Below are 19,676 nucleotides of genomic sequence, written 5' to 3' on the forward strand. Positions count from 1 at the left end.
CTCAACAGAACCCACTGTTGAACTTCCAATGAGAACTAAGGCCTAGGGTTGCAAAATTGTGGTTACTTTCCCAAACATCCAAGGTTTTATAGAAATCCTGGTTGGTGGATTCCATTGAATAGGAGAGAGAAAGAGAGGAGAGTGTGCTGAAATAGCAGTGGGCTGGATTTGAACCCACGCTACAATGGTATATTTGTTCTATAGGCAGCGGCTGTTATGTTTTTCAAATAATAAAACAGTGACAGCATAAATATATACATAAATACCAGTCCTCTCCTCTCCTCTTTACTCCAGTCCTCTCCTCTTTACTCCAGTCCTGTCCTCTGCTCTTTACTCCAAAATCAAATCAAATCAAATTTATTTATATAGCCCTTCGTACATCAGCTGATATCTCAAAGTGCTGTACAGAAACCCAGCCTAAAACCCCAAACAGCAAACAATGCAGGTGTAAAAGCACGGTGGCTAGGAAAAACTCCCTAGAAAGGCCAAAACCTAGGAAGAAACCTAGAGAGGAACCAGGCTATGTGGGGTGGCCAGTCCTCTTCTGGCTGTGCCGGGTAGAGATTATAACAGAACATGACCAAGATGTTCAAATGTTCATAAATGACCAGCATGGTCGAATAATAATAAGGCAGAACAGTTGAAACTGGAGCAGCAGCACAGTCAGGTGGACTGGGGACAGCAAGGAGTCATCATGTCAGGTAGTCCTGGGGCACGGTCCTAGGGCTCAGGTCCTCCGAGAGAGAGAAAGAAAGAGAGAATTAGAGAGAGCATATGTGGGGTGGCCAGTCCTCTTCTGGCTGTGCCGGGTGGAGATTATAACAGAACGTGGCCAAGATGTTCAAATTTTCATAAATGACCAGCATGGTTGAATAATAGTAAGGCAGAACAGTTGAAACTGGAGCAGCAGCATGGCCAGGTGGACTGGGGACAGCAAGGAGTCATCATGTCAGGTAGTCCTGGGACATGGTCCTAGGGCCCAGGCCAGTTGAAACTGGAGCAGCAGCATGGCCAGGTGGACTGGGGACAGCAAGGAGTCATCATGTCAGGTAGTCCTGGGGCATGGTCCTAGGGCTCAGGTCCTCCGAGAGAGAGAAAGAAAGAGAGAAGGAGAGAATTAGAGAACGCACACTTAGATTCACACAGGACACCGAATAGGACAGGAGAAGTACTCAGATATAACAAACTGACCCTAGCCCCCCGACACATAAACTAATGCAGCATAAATACTGGAGGCTGAGACAGGAGGGGTCAGGAGACACTGTGGCCCCATCCGAGGACACCCCGGACAGGGCCAAACAGGAAGGATATAACCCCACCCACTTTGCCAAAGCACAGCCCCCACACCACTAGAGGGATATCTTCAACCACCAACTTACCATCCTGAGACAAGGCCGAGTATAGCCCACAAATATCTCCGCCACGGCACAACCCAAGGGGGGCGCCAACCCAGACAGGCCGACCACAACAGTGAATCAACCCACCCAGGTGACGCACCCCCAGGGACGGCATGAGAGAGCCCCAGTAAGCCAGTGACTCAGCCCCGTAACAGGGTAGAGGCAGAGAATCCCAGTGGAAAGAGGGGAATCGGCCAGGCAGAGACAGCAAGGGCGGTTCGTTGCTCCAGAGCCTTTCCGTTCACCTTCCCACTCCTGGGCCAGACTACACTCAATCATATGACCCACTGAAGAGATGAGTCTTCAGTAAAGACTTAAAGGTTGAGACCGAGTTTGCGTCTCTGACATGGGTAGGCAGACCGTTCCATAAAAATGGAGCTCTATAGGAGAAAGCCCTGCCTCCAGCTGTTTGCTTAGAAATTCTAGGGACAATTAGGAGGCCTGCGTCTTGTGACCGTAGCGTACGTGTAGGTATGTACGGCAGGACCAAATCAGAGAGATAGGTAGGAGCAAGCCCATGTAATGCTTTGTAGGTTAGCAGTAAAACCTTGAAATCAGCCCTTGCTTTGACAGGAAGCCAGTGTAGAGAGGCTAGCACTGGAGTAATATGATCAAATCTTTTGGTTCTAGTCAGGATTCTAGCAGCCGTATTCAGCACTAACTGAAGTTTATTTAGTGCTTTATCCGGGTAGCCGGAAAATAGAGCATTGCAAAAGCATGGATTAATTTTTCTGCATAATTTTTGGACAGAAAGTTTCTGATTTTTGCAATGTTACGTAGATGGAAAAAAGCTGTCCTCGAAATGGTCTTGATATGTTCTTCAAAAGAGAGATCAGGGTCCAGAGTAACGCCGAGGTCCTTCACAGTTTTATTTGAGACGACTGTACAACCATTAAGATTAATTGTCAGATTCAACAGAAGATCTCTTTGTTTCTTGGGACCTAGAACAAGCATCTCTGTTTTGTCCGAGTTTAATAGTAGAAAGTTTGCAGCCATCCACTTCCTTATGTCTGAAACACATGCTTCTAGCGAGGGCAATTTTGGGGCTTCACCATGTTTCATTGAAATGTAACAGCTGTGTGTCATCCGCATAGCAGTGAAAGTTTACATTATGTTTTCGAATAACATCCCCAAGAGGTAAAATATATAGTGAAAACAATAGTGGTCCTAAAACAGAACCTTGAGGAACACCGAAATTTACAGTTGATTTGTCAGAGGACAAACCATTCACAGAGACAAACTGATATCTTTCTGACAGATAAGATCTAAACCAGGCCAGAACATGTCCGTGTAGACCAATTTGGGTTTCCAATCTCTCCAAAAGAATGTGGTGATCGATGGTATCAAAAGCAGCACTAAGGTCTAGGAGCACGAGGACAGATGCAGAGCCTCGGTCCGTTGCCATTAAAATGTCATTTACCACCTTCACAAGTGCCGTCTCAGTGCTATGATGGGGTCTAAAACCAGACTGAAGCATTTCGTATACATTGTTTGTCTTCAGGAAGGCAGTGAGTTGCTGCGCAACAGCCTTCTCTAAAATTTTTGAGAGGAATGGAAGATTCGATATAGGCCGATAGTTTTTTATATTTTCTGGGTCAAGGTTTGGCTTTTTCAAGAGAGGCTTTATTACTGCCACTTTTAGTGAGTTTGGTACACATCCAGTGGATAGAGAGCCGTTTATTATGTTCAACATAGGAGGGCCAAGCACAGGAAGCAGCTCTTTCAGTAGTTTAGTTGGAATAGGGTCCAGTATGCAGCTTGAAGGTTTAGAGGCCATGATTATTTTCATCATTGTGTCAAGAGATATAGTACTAAAAGACTTGAGCGTCTCTCTTGATCCTAGGTCCTGGCAGAGTTGTGCAGACTCAGGACAACTGAGGTTTGGAGGAATACGCAGGTTTAAAGAGGAGTCCGTAATTTGCTTTCTAATAATCATAATCTTTTCCTCAAAGAAGTTGAATTTATCACTGCTAAAGTGAAAGTCATCCTCTCTTGGGGAATGCTGCTTTTTAGTTAGCTTTGCGACAGTATCAAAAAGGAATTTCGGATTGTTCTTATTTTCCTCAATTAAGTTAGAAAAATAGGATGATCAAGCAGCAGTAAGGGCTCTTCGGTACTGCACGGTACCGTCCTTCCAAGCTAGTCGGAAGACTTCCAGTTTGGTGTGGCGCCATTTCCGTTCCAATTTTCTGGAAGCTTGCTTCAGAGCTCGGGTATTTTCTGTGTACCAGGGAGCTAGTTTCTTATGATACATTTTTTTAGTTTTTAGGGGTGCAACTGCATCTAGGGTATTGCGCAAGGTTAAATTGAGATACTCAGTTAGGTGGTTAACGGATTTTTGTCCTCTGGCGTCCTTGGGTAGGCAGAGGGAGTCTGGAAGGGCATCAAGGAATCTTTGTGTTGTCTGTGAATTTATAGCACGACTTTTGATGTTCCTTGGTTGGGGTCTGAGCAGATTATTTGTTGCAATTGCAAACGTAATAAAATGGTGGTCCGATAGTCCAGGATTATGAGGAAAAACATTAAGATCCACAACATTTATTCCATGGGACAAAACTAGGTCCAGCGTATGACTGTGACAGTGAGTGGGTCCAGAGACATGTTGGACAAAACCCACTGAGTCGATGATGGCTCCGAAAGCCTTTTGGAGTGGGTCTGTGGACTTTTCCATGTGAATATTAAAGTCACCAAAGATTAGAATATTATCTGCAATGACTACAAGGTCCGATAGGAATTCAGGGAACTCAGTGAGAAACGCTGTATATGGCCCAGGAGACCTGTAAACAGTAGCTATAAAAAGTGATTGAGTAGGCTGCATAGATTTCATGACTAGAAGCTCAAAAGACGAAAACGTCATTTTTTTTTTGTAAATTGAAATTTGCTATCGTAAATGTTAGCAACACCTCCGCCTTTGCGGGATGCACGGGGATATGGTCACTAGTGTAGCCAGGAGGTGAGGCCTCATTTAACACAGTAAATTCATCAGGCTTAAGCCATGTTTCAGTCAGGCCAATCACATCAAGATTATGATCAGTGATTAGTTCATTGACTATAATTGCCTTTGAAGTAAGGGATCTAACATTAAGTAGCCCTATTTTGAGAAGTGAGGTATCATGATCTCTTTCAGTAATGACAGGAATGGAGGTGGTCTTTATCCTAGTGAGATTGCTAAGGCGAACACCGCCATGTTTAGTTTTGCCCAACCTATGTCGAGGCACAGACACGGTCTCAATGGTGATAGCTGAGCTGACTACACTGACTATGCTAGTGGCAGACTCCACTATGCTGGCAGGCTGGCTAATAGCCTGCTGCCTGGCCTGCACCCTATTTCATTGTGGAGCTAGAGGAGTTAGAGCCCTGTCTATGTTGGTAGATAAGATGAGAGCACCCCTCCAGCTAGGATGGAGTCCGTCACTCCTCAGCAGGTCAGGCTTGGTCCTGTTTGTGGGTGAGTCCCAGAAAGAGGGCCAATTATCTACAAATTCTATCTTTTGGAAGGGGCAGAAAACAGTTTTCAACCAACGATTGAGTTGCAAGAGACTGCTGTAGAACTCATCACTCCACCTAACTGGGAGGGGGCCAGAGACAATTACTCGATGCCGACACATCTTTCTAGCTGATATGCACGCAGAAGCTATGTTGCGCTTGGTGACCTCTTGACTGTTTCATCCTAACATCGTTGGTGCCGACGTGGATAACAATATCTCTATACTCTCTACACTCGCCAGTTTTAGCTTTAGCCAGCACCATCTTTAGATTAGCCTTAACGTCGGTAGCCCTGCCCCCGGGTAAACAGTGTATGATCGCTGGATGATTCGCTTTAAGTCTAATACTGCGGGTAATGGAGTCGCCAATGACTAGAGTTTTCAATTTGTCAGAGCTAATGGTGGGAAGCTTCGGCGTCTCAGACCCCGTAACGGGAGGAGTAGAGACCAGAGAAGACTCGGCCTCTGACACCGACCCGCTGCTTAATGGGGAAAACCGGTTGAAAGTTTCTGTCGGCTGAATGAGCGACACCGGTTGAGCGTTCCTACAGCATTTCCTTCCAGAAACCGTGAGAAAATTGTCCGGCTGCGGGGACTGTGCCAGGGGATTTATACTACTATCTGTACTTACTGGTGGCACAGACGCTGTTTCATCCTTTCCTACACTAAAATTACCCTTGCCTAACGATTGCGTCTGAAGCTGGGCTTGCAGTACAGCTATCCTCGCCGTAAGGCGAGCACAGCGGCTGCAATTAGAAGGCATCATGTTAATGTTACTACTTAGCTTCGGCTGTTGGAGGTCCTGACGAATCGTGTCCAGATAAAGCGTCCGGAGTGAAAAAGTTGAGGAAAAAATAAATAAATATATGAACGGTAATTAAAAAGTGAAAACCGTAAAGTTGTCAGGTAGCAAAATAGGTTGGCAACAAAACGCACAGCAACTCGAAAACAAGCCTGCAAGTTGTGACCGCAGTCCTACTCCAGTCCTCTCCTCTTTACTCCAGTCTTCTCCTCTCGTCTTTACTCCAGTCTTCTCCTCTTTACTCCAGTCTTCTCCTCTGCTCTTTACTCCAGTCCTCTCCTCTTTACTCCAGTCCTCTCCTCTTTACTCCAGTCCTCTCCTCTTTACTCCAGTCCTCTCCTCTTTACTCCAGTCCTCTCCTCTTTACTCCAGTCCTCTCCTCTTTACTCCAGTCCTCTCCTCTTTACTCCAGTCTTCTCCTCTCTCCAGTCCTCTGCTCTCTTTCTTTACTCCAGTCCTCTCCTCTTTACTCCAGTCCTCTCCTCTTTACTCCAGTCCTCTCCTCTTTACTCTCCAGTCCTCTCCCCTTTACTCCAGTCCTCTCCCCTTTACTCCAGTCCTCTCCCCTTTACTCCAGTCCTCTCCTCTTTACTCCAGTCCTCTGCTCTCTCTTCTTTACTCCAGTCCTCTCCTCTTTACTCCAGTCCTCTGCTCTCTCCTCTTTACTCCAGTCTTCTCCTCTCCTCTTTACTCCAGTCTTCTCCTCTCCTCTTTACTCCAGTCTTCTCCTCTCCTCTTTACTCCAGTCTTCTCCTCTCCTCTTTACTCCAGTCCTCTCCTCTTTACTCCAGTCTTCTCCTCTCGTCTTTACTCCAGTCTTCTCCTCTTTACTCCAGTCTTCTCCTCTGCTCTTTACTCCAGTCCTCTCCTCTTTACTCCAGTCCTCTCCTCTTTACTCCAGGCCTCTCCTCTTTACTCCAGTCCTCTCCTCTTTACTCCAGTCCTCTCCTCTTTACTCCAGTCCTCTCCTCTTTACTCCAGTCTTCTCTTTACTCCAGTCCTCTTTTTACTCCAGTCCTCTCCTCTTTACTCCAGTCCTCTCCTCTTTTTACTCCACTCCAGTCCTCTCCTCTTTACTCCAGTCCTCTCCTCTTTAGTCTCTCCTCTTTAGTCCTCTCCCCTCTTTACTCCAGTCCTCTCCCTTTACTCCAGTCCTCTCCTCTTTAGTCCTCTCAGTCCTCTCCTCTTTACTCCAGTCCTCTTTACTCCAGTCCTCTCTCTTACTCCAGTCTTTCTTTACTCCAGTCCTCTCCTCTTTACTCCAGTCCTCTGCTCTCTCCTCTTTACTCCAGTCTTCTCCTCTCCTCTTTACTCCAGTCTTCTCCTCTCCTCTTTACTCCAGTCTTCTCCTCTCCTCTTTACTCCAGTCTTCTCCTCTCCTCTTTACTCCAGTCTTCTCCTCTCCTCTTTACTCCAGTCTTCTCCTCTTTACCCAGTCTTCCTCTCCTTTACTCCAGTCTTCTCCTCTCCTCTTTACTCCAGTCTTCTCCTCTCCTCTTTACTCCAGTCCTCTCCTCTTTACTCCAGTCCTCTCCTCTTTACTCCAGTCCTCTGCTCTCTTCTTTACTCCAGTCCTCTGCTCTCTCTTCTTTACTCCAGTCCTCTGCTCTCTCTTCTTTACTCCAGTCCTCTGCTCTCTCTTCTTTACTCCAGTCCTCTGCTCTCTCTTCTTTACTCCAGTCCTCTGCTCTCTCCTCTTTACTCCAGTCCTCTGCTCTCTCCTCTTTACTCCAGTCCTCTGCTCTCTCCTCTTTACTCCAGTCTTCTCCTCTCCTCTTTACTCCAGTCCTCTCCTCTGCTCTCCTCTCTCCCTCTTCTCTTTACTCCAGTCCTCTCCTCTTTACTCCAGTCCTCTCCTCTGCTCCCCTCTCCTCTTTACTTCAGTCTTCCTCTCTCCTCTTTACTCCAGTCTTCTCCTCTCCTCTTTAATCCAGTCCTCTCCTCTCCTCTTTAATCCAGTCCTCTCCTCTGCTCTCCTCTCCCCCTCTTCTCTTTATTCCAGTCCTCTCCTCTTTACTCCAGTCCTCTCTTCTTTACTCCAGTCCTCTGCTCTCTCCTCCTTACTCCAGTCTTCTCCTCTTTGATCCAGTCTTCTCCTCTCCTCTTTACTCCAGTCCTCTCCTCTGCTCTCCTCTCTCCCTCTTCTCTTTACTCCAGTCCTCTGCTCTTTACTCCAGTCCTCTGCTCTTTACTCCAGTCCTCTGCTCTTTACTCCAGTCCTCTGCTCTTTACTCCAGTCCTCTGCTCTTTACTCCAGTCCTCTGCTCTTTACTCCAGTCCTCTCCTCTTTACTCCAGTCCTCTCCTCTTTACTCCAGTCCTCTCCTCTTTACTCCAGTCCTCTCCTCTTTACTCCAGTCCTCTCCTCTTTACTCCAGTCCTCTCCTCTTTACTCCAGTCCTCTCCTCTTTACTCCAGTCTTCTCCTCTCGTCTTTACTCCAGTCTTCTCCTCTTTACTCCAGTCCTCTCCTCTTTACTCCAGTCCTCTGCTCTTTACTCCAGTCCTCTCCTCTTTACTCCAGGCCTCTCCTCTTTACTCCAGGCCTCTCCTCTTTACTCCAGGCCTCGCCTCTTTACTCCAGTCCTCTCCTCTTTACTCCAGTCCTCTCCTCTTTACTCCAGTCCTCTCCTCTTTACTCCAGGCCTCTCCTCTTTACTCCAGTCCTCGCCTCTTTACTCCAGTCCTCTGCTCTTTACTCCAATCCTCTCCTCTTTACTCCAGTCCTCTCCTCTTTACTCCAGTCCTCTCCTCTTTACTCCAGTCCTCTCCTCTTTACTCCAGTCCTCTCCTCTTTACTCCAGTCCTCTGCTCTTTACTCCAGTCCTCTCCTCTTTACTCCAGTCCTCTGCTCTTTACTCCAGTCCTCTCCTCTTTACTCCAGTCCTCTCCTCTTTACTCCAGTCCTCTCCTCTTTACTCCAGTCCTCTCCTCTTTACTCCAGTCCTCTCCTCTTTACTCCAGTCCTCTCTTCTTTACTCCAGTCCTCTCCTCTTTACTCCAGTCCTCTGCTCTCTCATCTTTACTCCAGTCCTCTGCTCTGCTCTCCTCTCCCCCCTCTCCTCTACCTACCAGTATGAAGCTCTCCCCCTGCTCTCTCTGTCTACTCTCTGCTAATGGAACTCTATTAGGCCCTGGCTTCAGCTAAGTCATGCCTGTGTAGAATCCAGCTCCTTGGTTAGCGTTAGCCAAGCTAGCGCAGGACAAAACAAAGGGCTTGACAGGCTGAGCAGGGCATAAGCTAAGGCGCACAGCATTGTTCGTGGTAGCCTCAATTGAGACTGCTATTACTATTGCAGGACTTCCATTGGGGGCTGTTATCATGGTGGTATCGGAGGCCTGTTGTTGTCTTCCAGGTGTCAGGATACTCTCAAGGCTCCTTTATTGACATTTACTTCAGAAGCCAAAAAAGCCAAGTGTGCCTCCAGACACCAGATGAGTGTGTGTGTACCTAGCATGATCGGGTAAATCAATCTGACTGGTGCTAAAGTTTGAGTGGCGCCCAGACAACTCTAATACAGCAGTCTATTGGATGGGAATAATGATTTCCCAGGGACTCAAAGTGCTTTACATAGTAAGAGGTGTAACTCACCTCAACCAACCGCCAATGTGTAGCACCCACCCACCTAATTTTGTGCCAGACCACTCCCCAGTTTGGGCCAGACAGATCCCCAGTTTGGGCCAGACAGCTCCCCACATGCTCATCAAATCCAGTAATACAGTAAGACTTCTGTCCTAGTGTCACCAGATGGAAACTGTTTGTCTCAGGTTAGAAGGGTACTAAGTGAGCCATTTCCAGCTGACTATACACTCACTTCCTCCTCCATGTCTCCACAGTCAGAGTCCAAGCTCTACAATGGCTCTGACAAGGATGTCTCGTCGTCCGGTAACAAGCTCACCAAGAAGGAGTCGCTCAAGGTAAGTAGGGAGACTTACAGCAGAGACCAGCCTAAGGATGATCTTATAGTAAGTAGCTTGTCAGAACGGCCCTGTTTCTGTTGCGTGAGGCAGCTTGATGTAGAAGTACAAGCCCTGGACAGGACTCTAGACATTAGGGGAAACACTGTAGCATGATGTTTATGTGTGGCCCCTGCAGGTACAGCTAGGGGAAACACTGTAGCATGATGTTTGTGTGTGGCCCCTGCAGGTACAGCTAGGGGAACACTGTAGCATGATGTTTGTGTGTGGCCCCTGCAGGTACAGCTAGGGGAAACACTGTAGCGTGATGTTTGTGTGTGGCCCCTGCAGGTACAGCTAGGGGAAACACTGTAGCGTGATGTTTGTGTGTGGCCCCTGCAGGTACAGCTAGGGGAAACACTGTAGCATGATGTTTGTGTGTGGCCCCTGCAGGTACAGCTAGGGGAAACACTGTAGCATGATGTTTATGTGTGGCCCCTGCAGGTACAACTAGGGGAAACACTGTAGCGTGATGTTTGTGTGTGGCCCCTGCAGGTACAGCTAGGGGAAACACTGTACCGTGATGTTTGTGTGTGGCCCCTGCAGGTACAGCTAGGGGAAACACTGTAGCATGATGTTTGTGTGTGGCCCCTGCAGGTACAGCTAGGGGAAACACTGTAGCATGATGTTTGTGTGTGGCCCCTGCAGGTACAGAAGAAGAACTACCGTGAGGAGAAGAAGAGAGCCACCAAGGAGCTCCTCAGCACCATCACAGACCCCTCTGTTATTGTCATGGCTGACTGGCTCAAGGTTCGACTTGCCCTGCTTCTTGTTTCTGGACTGTACACAACGTGGGCCATGTGCTGCAATTACTTGAATATTACTTTACATGCAACAAACTATAAAGCCATAAGAATCTGCTATAATCTATTGAAGTTTCTCCAGAATTTTCACAAGTGCCCTTGTTGATAGAAGTTTCCAACAAAATAAATGTATATTTGAACATAGTTGATTAGACATGATGATATTTGGTGTATTTTATGTCTGAGTGTGTGTGTTTGGCCACGTGTCTGCTCCTCAGATCCGGGGTACTCTGAAGAGCTGGACCAAGCTGTGGTGTGTGCTGAAGCCGGGGGTTCTTCTCATCTACAAGACCCATAAGAACGGCCAGTGGGTGGGCACGGTGCTGCTCAACGCCTGCGAGCTCATCGAGAGACCCTCAAAGAAGGACGGCTTCTGTTTCAAACTCTTCCACCCTCTGGAGCAGTCCATCTGGGCAGTCAAGGTAATACAAATAGTACATTTATTTTATATAGAGCTTTTCATTAGAACAGCGTCTCAAAGTCTCTTTAAAAACAACAACAACTAATTCAAGGTGATCTGTTGGGCGATGGCTTCCACAACTTCAGATAATAATGATGATAAGATGGAGAGCGATAGAGTTTCTAGTCAGACCTGGCCTTTAGGTAAGGGAGACATCATTTCATTTAATGGAGTGGTATGAGCACATCTGTAAAAGCCCCTTGTCCCAAATGCTGGATCAGACAGGATAATGTAGAACAAAAACATCAATCTGTCTGCACACTGGTATAATACTCTGGTATAATACTGCCTAAGTACATTTTTGTTCAGTCATGAACTGACTAACCTGAGTACCGCTCTCTTTAGTTAATCCACTCCCTACGCAATGGCCTTTCTGCCATCTTCACTTGTGAACATTCAATCATTTTCTCTTGATCCTGATTCCATCCCTTTTACAGCTACCCGAGTTTGTATCCTGTTGCCGAGTTTGTATCCTGTTTGTATCCTGTTGCTAAGCAACCGTGTTTTGTTTGTCCAAACAAAACCAGTCTTTCAAAAGTTTCTGGCTCACATCTAAATTCTCCAACTAAATACATACTGCAATTCCAACCACAATGACAAGGAGTACAAGGTTAGCTAAAGAGACTGGTGCTCAAGACTATTCAATTACCACAAGATAAAACCTTTTGATTAGCCAGACGTGCTTCATCCTTCACATCCGGGTCAAAGTTCTGCTTCTTTCATTTCAATTAAATACAATTCAATGTTGATTTTTTTCCCCCCTTTTCCTCCCCTGTCAATAAGAATGTTAACATAATGATGCACACAATTAACATTTAAATAGTCTAGCTGAAGGTTCTTCACATTTCAAATCATAATCGCTGAATATTTTACCTGCTTTATCACATTAGGTTCCTCTCTGTGTGAAATTGTCACAGTGTAAATCTCAGTTAGAGTGACAGCACTGTTTCATCTACCATGTAAATATGTAGTGAGGGTAGTAGTGACAGTGTAACGATACCCCCTCGACCAGGGATCATCCACTAGATTCAGCCCTGGGATAAGTATGTAGTGAGGGTAGTAGTGACAGTGTAACGATACCCCCTCGACCAGGGATCATCCACTAGATTCAGCCCTGGGATAAGTATGTAGTGAGGGTAGTAGTGACAGTGTAACGATACCCCCTCGACCAGGGATCATCCACTAGATTCAGCCCTGGGATAAGTATGTAGTGAGGGTAGTAGTGACAGTGTAACGATACCTCCTCGACCAGGGATCATCCACTAGATTCAGCCCTGGGATAAGTATGTAGTGAGGGTAGTAGTGACAGTGTAACGATACCCCCTCGACCAGGGATCATCCACTAGATTCAGCCCTGGGATAAGTATGTAGTGAGGGTAGTAGTGACAGTGTAACGATACCCCTCGACCAGGGATCATCCACTAGATTCAGCCCTGGGATAAGTATGTAGTGAGGGTAGTAGTGACAGTGTAACGATACCCCTCGACCAGGGATCATCCACTAGATTCAGCCCTGGGATAAGTATGTAGTGAGGGTAGTAGTGACAGTGTAACGATACCCCTCGACCAGGGATCATCCACTAGATTCAGCCCTGGGATAAGTATGTAGTGAGGGTAGTAGTGACAGTGTAACGATACCCCTCGACCAGGGATCATCCACTAGATTCAGCCCTGGGATAAGTATGTAGTGAGGGTAGTAGTGACAGTGTAACGATACCCCTCGACCAGGGATCATCCACTAGATTCAGCCCTGGGATAAGTATGTAGTGAGGGTAGTAGTGACAGTGTAACGATACCTCCTCGACCAGGGATCATCCACTAGATTCAGCCCTGGGATAAGTATGTAGTGAGGGTAGTAGTGACAGTGTAACGATACCCCCTCGACCAGGGATCATCCACTAGATTCAGCCCTGGGATAAGTATGTAGTGAGGGTAGTAGTGACAGTGTAACGATACCCCCTCGACCAGGGATCATCCACTAGACTCAGCCCTGGGATAAGTATGTAGTGAGGGTAGTAGTGACAGTGTAAATACCCCCTCGACCAGGGATCATCCACTAGATTCAGCCCTGGGATAAGTATGTAGTGAGGGTAGTAGTGACAGTGTAACGATACCCCCTCGACCAGGGATCATCCACTAGATTCAGCCCTGGGATAAGTATGGAGTGAGGGTAGTAGTGACAGTGTAACGATACCCCCTCGACCAGGGATCATCCACTAGATTCAGCCCTGGGATAAGTATGTAGTGAGGGTAGTAGTGACAGTGTAACGATACCCCCTCGACCAGGGATCATCCACGAGATTCAGCCCTGGGATAAGTATGTAGTGAGGGTAGTAGTGACGGGGGGTGAGAAGGATTACTTTATCCTATCCTAGGTATTCCTTAAAGAGGTGGGGTTTCAGGTGTCTCCGGAAGGTGGTGATTGACTCCGCTGTCCTGGCGTCGTGAGGGAGTTTGTTCCACCATTGGGGGGCCAGAGCAGCGAACAGTTTTGACTGGGCTGAGCGGGAACTGTACTTCCTCAGTGGTAGGGAGGCGAGCAGGCCAGAGGTGGATGAACGCAGTGCCCTTGTTTGGGTGTAGGGCCTGATCAGAGCCTGGAGGTACTGAGGTGCCGTTCCCCTCACAGCTCCGTAGGCAAGCACCATGGTTTTTTTATTTTATTTATTTTTATTTCACCTTTATTTAACCAGGTAGACTAGTTGAGAACAAGTTCTCATTTGCAACTGCGACCTGGCCAAGATAAAGCTGGCCAAGATGTAGCGGATGCGAGCTTCAACTGGAAGCCAGTGGAGAGAGCGTAGGAGCGGGGTGACGTGAGAGAACTTGGGAAGGTTGAACACCAGACGGGCTGCGGCGTTCTGGATGAGTTGTAGGGGTTTAATGGCACAGGCAGGGAGCCCAGCCATCAGCGAGTTGCAGTAATCCAGACGGAAGATGACAAGTGCCTGGATTAGGACCTGCGCCGCTTCCTGTGTGAGGCAGGGTCGTACTCTGCGGATGTTGTAGAGCATGAACCTACAGGAACGGGCCACCGCCTTGATGTTAGTTGAGAACGACAGGGTGTTGTCCAGGATCACGCCAAGGTTCTTAGCGCTCTGGGAGGAGGACACGATGGAGTTGTCAACCGTGATGGCGAGATCATGGAACGGGCAGTCCTTCCCCGGGAGGAAGAGCAGCTCCGTCTTGCCGAGGTTCAGCTTGAGGTGGTGATCCGTCATCCACACTGATATGTCTGCCAGACATGCAGAGATGCGATTCGCCACCTGGTCATCAGAGGGGGGAAAGGAGAAGATTAATTGTGTGTCGTCTGCATAGCAATGATAGGAGAGACCATGTGAGGTTATGACAGAGCCAAGTGACTTGGTGTATAGCGAGAATAGGAGAGGGCCTAGAACAGAGCCCTGGGGGACACCAGTGGTGAGAGCGCGTGGTGAGGAGACAGATTCTCGCCACGCCACCTGGTAGGAGCGACCTGTCAGGTAGGACGCAATCCAAGCGTTGGCCGCGCCGGAGATGCCCAACTCGGAGAGGGTGGAGAGGAGGATCTGATGGTTCACAGTATCGAAGGCAGCCGATAGGTCTAGAAGGATGAGAGCAGAGGAGAGAGAGTTAGCTTTAGCAGTGCGGAGTGCCTCCGTGATACAGAGAAGAGCAGTCTCAGTTGAATGACTAGTCTTGAAACCTGACTGATTTGGATCAAGAAGGTCATTCTGAGAGAGATAGCGGGAGAGCTGGCCAAGGACGGCACGTTCAAGAGTTTTGGAGAGAAAAGAAAGAAGGGATACTGGTCTGTAGTTGTTGACATCGGAGGGATCGAGTGTAGGTTTTTCAGAAGGGGTGCAACTCTCGCTCTCTTGAAGACGGGAGGGACGTAGCCAGCGGTCAGGGATGAGTTGATGAGCGAGGTGAGGTAAGGGAGAAGGTCACCGGAGATGGTCTGGAGAAGAGAGGAGGGGATAGGGTCAAGCGGGCAGGTTGTTGGGCGGCCGGCCGTCACAAGACGCGAGATGTCATCTGGAGAGAGAGGGGAGAAAGAGGTCAGAGCACAGGGTAGGGCAGTGTGAGCAGAACCAGCGGTGTCGTTTGACTTAGCAAACGAGGATCGGATGTCGTCGACCTTCTTTTCAAAATGGTTGACGAAGTCATCTGCAGAGAGGGAGGAGGGAGGGGGAGGAGGATTCAAGAGGGAGGAGAAGGTGGCAAAGAGCTTCCTAGGGTTAGAGGCAGATGCTTGGAATTTAGAGTGGTAGAAAGTGGCTTTAGCAGCAGAGACAGAGGAGGAAAATGTAGAGAGGAGGGAGTGAAAGGATGCAGTGTAACGATACCCCCTCGACCAGGGATCATCCACGAGATTCAGCCCTGGGATGCTTTTATTATTGTTGAGCGACTGGTCGGGGGGTCGGAACATAATTACTAATAATTAGTAGACTGCAAATTGACCGCAAGAAGCCCAAACAGATATAATATTTGACTAAAACATCATAATTTCAAACCTTGCTTACATTTGCTTACGATCACATCTCTATTTTATACTTAAGAACAGATTTCCTAATTAAAAATCAATTGGAGATGACCATTATTTTATGTCCAACAATGAATAAAACCACCCGCTGGCCCCAGTTGGGGAACCCTGCCCTAAACCTTTTGTCTTTAGTACGCACGACATGTCACACCCTTACCACTGTAAAATGGACTATGGGTTTATCCCAAATGGCATCAATGGGCCCTAGTCAAAAGTAATGCACTTAATAGGAATATCAAATCATATTTTATTTGTCACATGCTTACTACTTACAGAATATTTACATAATAAGAACCAGACTATGGTGCCATTAGGATGCATGCACGCCATATGAATGACCCTCCAACCAATCAATAAAGGGGTTGTTAAACAAAGCACCCTCCCTATTGGACGGCCAAACTGGACATCAGTGTTGTCAAAGGGACTTGCCAACAGGACCCATTCTTTCACCCTAGGGGAATGTGAGGAGTCATGTTCAGCTACACACACACACACACACACACCTTCCCATGGGCTTTGGCTTGGTGATCGCTGTCAGTGCCATAGTGGTAGTATAAGGTTCCAGAGTGGATGTTTACCAAACCCTCTCTCTCCCCCTCCTCTCTCTCTCTCCCCCTCCTCTCTCTCTCTCCCCGCCCCTCCTCCTCTCCCCCCTCCCCCCTCCTCCTCTCTCTCTCTGTCTCCCCCTTCCTCCTCTCTCTCTCACTCTCTCTCTCTCTCCCCGCCCCTCCTCTCTCTCCTCCCCCCTCCTCCTCCCCCTCCTCCTCTCTCTCTCCGTGTGTCAGGGTCCTAAAGGAGAGGCGGTGGGTTCCATCACACAGCCATTACCCGGCAGCCACCTCATCTTCCGTGCCACCTCTGAGTCAGACGGTAAGAGACAGGACGCTGATGTGTTTTCAAATTTGTTCAATATAGTTTTTTTCCCACCAATGATTGAATGCTTTAGTGTCTGCAATCTGTGGTGTGTGTGTGTGTGCGTGCAAGTGTTTCCTGTTCTTCCATGTGTGTGTGGTTATCTGTATGTGTATCCTTTTCTTTCATGTGTGTGTGGTTATCTGTATGTGTATCCTGTTCTTCCATGTGGGTGGTTATCTGTATCTGTATCCTGTTCTTCCATGTGTGTGTGGTTATCTGTATGTGTATCCTGTTCTTCCATGTGGGTGTGGTTATCTGTATCTGTATCCTGTTCTTCCATGTGTGTGTGGTTATCTGTATCCTGTTCTTCCATGTGGGTGGTTATCTGTATGTGTATCCTGTTCTTCCATGTGGTGTGGTTATCTGTATGTGTATCCTGTTCTTCCATGTGGGTGTGGTTATCTGTATCCTGTTCTTCCATGTGTGTGTGGTTATCTGTATGTGTATCCTGTTCTTCCATGTGTGTGTGGTTATCTGTATCCTGTTCTTCCATGTGTGTGTGGTTATCTGTATCCTGTTCTTCCATGTGTGTGTGGTTATCTGTATCCTGTTCTTCCATGTGTGTGTTATCTGTATGTGTATCCTGTTCTTCCATGTGTGTGTGGTTATCTGTATGTGTATCCTGTTCTTCCATGTGTGTGGTTATCTGTATCCTGTTCTTCCATGTGTGTGGTTATCTGTATGTGTATCCTGTTCTTCCATGTGTGTGGTTATCTGTATCCTGTTCTTCCATGTGTGTGTGGTTATCTGTATGTGTATCCTGTTCTTCCATGTGTGTGTGGTTATCTGTATGTGTATCCTGTTCTTCCATGTGTGTGTGGTTATCTGTATGTGTATCCTGTTCTTCCATGTGTGTGTGGTTATCTGTATGTGTGTTCTTCCATGTGTGTGTGGTTATCTGTATGTGTATCCTGTTCTTCCATGTGGGTGTGGTTATCTGTATGTGTATCCTGTTCTTCCATGTGGGTGTGGTTATCTGTATCCTGTTCTTCCATGTGGGTGTGGTTATCTGTATCCTGTTCTTCCATGTGTGTGTGGTTATCTGTATGTGTGTTCTTCCATGTGTGTGTGGTTATCTGTATGTGTGTTCTTCCATGTGTGTGTGGTTATCTGTATGTGTGTAGGACTCTAGTGTAGCCTGTCAACTCCCCTGTCTCCTCTCCACCAGGCCGTTGTTGGATGGATGCTCTGGAGCTGGCTCTGAAGTGCTCCGGTCTCCTGAAGCGGACCATGATCCGCGAGGGCAAGGAGGAGCTGGCCAGCACGGCCGGGGAGAGCTCCCAAATTAACTTCTACAGCCTGCTGAGAGCCCACAATATGCAGGGTTTCCAGTGAGTCTGCCAGTCTACAGTACGGTCTCTCTGCTCTAACTCAGCCTACAGTACGGTCTCTCTGCTCTAACTCAGCCTACAGTATGGTCTCTCTGCTCTAACTCAGCCTACAGTACGGTCTCTCCGCTCTAACCCAGCCTACAGTACGGTGTCTCTGCTCTAGCCCAGCCTACAGTACGGTCTCTCTGCTCTAACTCAGCCTACAGTACGGTCTCTCTGCTCTAACTCAGCCTACAGTACGGTCTCTCTGCTCTAACTCAGCCTACAGTACGGTCTCTCTGCTCTAACTCAGCCTACAGTACGGTCTCTCTGCTCTAACTCAGCCTACAGTACGGTCTCTCTGCTCTAGCCCAGCCTACAGTACGGTCTCTCCGCTCTAGCCCAGCCTACAGTACTGTCTCTCTGCTCTAGCCCAGCCTACAGTACGGTCTCTCCGCTCTAGCCCAGCCTACAGTACGGTCTCTCTGCTCTAGCCCAGCCTACAGTACGGTCTCTCTGCTCTAACTCAGCCTACAGTACGGTCTCTCTGCTCTAACTCAGCCTACAGTACGGTCTCTCTGCTCTAACTCAGCCTACAGTACGGTCTCTCTGCTCTAACTCAGCCTACAGTACGGTCTCTCTGCTCTAACCCAGTCTACAGTACGGTCTCTCCTCTCTAGCCCAGCCTACAGTACGGTCTCTCTGCTCTAGCCCAGCCTACAGTACGGTCTCTCCGCTCTAGCCCAGCCTACAGTACTGTCTCTCTGCTCTAGCCCAGCCTACAGTACGGTCTCTCCGCTCTAGCCCAGCCTACAGTACTGTCTCTCTGCTCTAGCCCAGCCTACAGTACGGTCTCTCCGCTCTAGCCCAGCCTACAGTACTGTCTCTCTGCTCTAGCCCAGCCTATAGTACGGTCTCTCTGCTCTAGCCCAGCCTACAGTACGGTCTCTCTGCTCTAGCCCAGCCTACAGTACGGTCTCTCTGCTCTAGCCCAGCCTACAGTACCCAGCCTGTCTCTCTGCTCTAGCCCAGCCTATAGTACGGTCTCTCTGCTCTAGCCCAGCCTACAGTACGGTCTGTCTGCTCTAACCCAGTCTACAGTACGGTCTCTCTGCTCTAGCCCAGCCTACAGTACGGTCTCTCTGCTCTAGCCCAGCCTACAGTACGGTCTCTTCGCTCTAGCCCAGCCTACAGTACGGTCTCTCTGCTCTAGCCCAGCCTACAGTACGGTCTCTCCTCTCTAGCCCAGCCTACAGTACTGTCTCTCTGCTCTAGCCCAGCCTACAGTACGGTCTCTCCGCTCTAGCCCAGCCTACAGTACTGTCTCTCTGCTCTAGCCCAGCCTACAGTACGGTCTCTCTGCTCTAGCCCAGCCTACAGTACTGTCTCTCTGCTCTAGCCCAGCCTATAGTACGGTCTCTCTGCTCTAGCCCAGCCTACAGTACGGTCTCTCTGCTCTAGCCCAGCCTACAGTACGGTCTCTCCGCTCTAGCCCAGCCACGGCTCTCCAACTCTATTCTGACAACCCTCATCAAACTGAGCTGGCTCTCTTTTATTTTCAAGTTTTCTACTCCGCTAGCCAGCACCTCGTCTTAATAGGTGTGCGTTTCTTTTTCTTCTAGATCAGATGTTTTAAAACCAAACTGTCCTCCTCAGCAGGGTTCAACTATGTTGGATGTGTAATCAGGCCAGCGCGGTACAGCTCAGTAGTGTGAAAAGTCCTCTGGATAGCTACTGGGTATGCAAGCTCTGGTTCCAGCCTCTGCAGCAACACCCATGACTCAGTTCAGACTGAAGACCATGATTAGTTGTCTATTTGAATGTGGAGCTGTTACAAGCCTGGCCTGAACCCATCTCTCTGTGTCTCTAAGTGGTGCAGCAAGTCTTTATTCTACTCTCGTCTGCAGTCTGTTTGAGCTCTTGTGGTCTATTTCCATGTGCTTTGTGAGGATACATTTCCCCTGAGACGACTGGTTGTCTGACTGGTTGTATCTGTTATCTGTGAATGCATCGGAGTTGATTGTA

The 19,676-nt window shown here is 48.1% G+C and overlaps 1 protein-coding gene across 1 annotated transcript in view; it reads left to right on the plus strand.

Moving 5' to 3' along the window:
* The window catches only part of osbpl8 (oxysterol binding protein-like 8), a 163,727-nt gene that overhangs the window by 123,555 nt on the left and 20,496 nt on the right, over nt 1-19,676 (plus strand). The window contains 5 exon segments of the mRNA XM_065021402.1: nt 9,520-9,600; nt 10,288-10,389; nt 10,661-10,864; nt 16,212-16,296; nt 17,510-17,672. Coding sequence (XP_064877474.1) covers nt 9,520-9,600; nt 10,288-10,389; nt 10,661-10,864; nt 16,212-16,296; nt 17,510-17,672 — 635 coding nt within the window.

Source organism: Oncorhynchus nerka, linkage group LG8 (assembly GCF_034236695.1).
Source record: "Oncorhynchus nerka isolate Pitt River linkage group LG8, Oner_Uvic_2.0, whole genome shotgun sequence".
Classification (NCBI taxonomy): Eukaryota; Metazoa; Chordata; class Actinopteri; order Salmoniformes; family Salmonidae; genus Oncorhynchus; species Oncorhynchus nerka.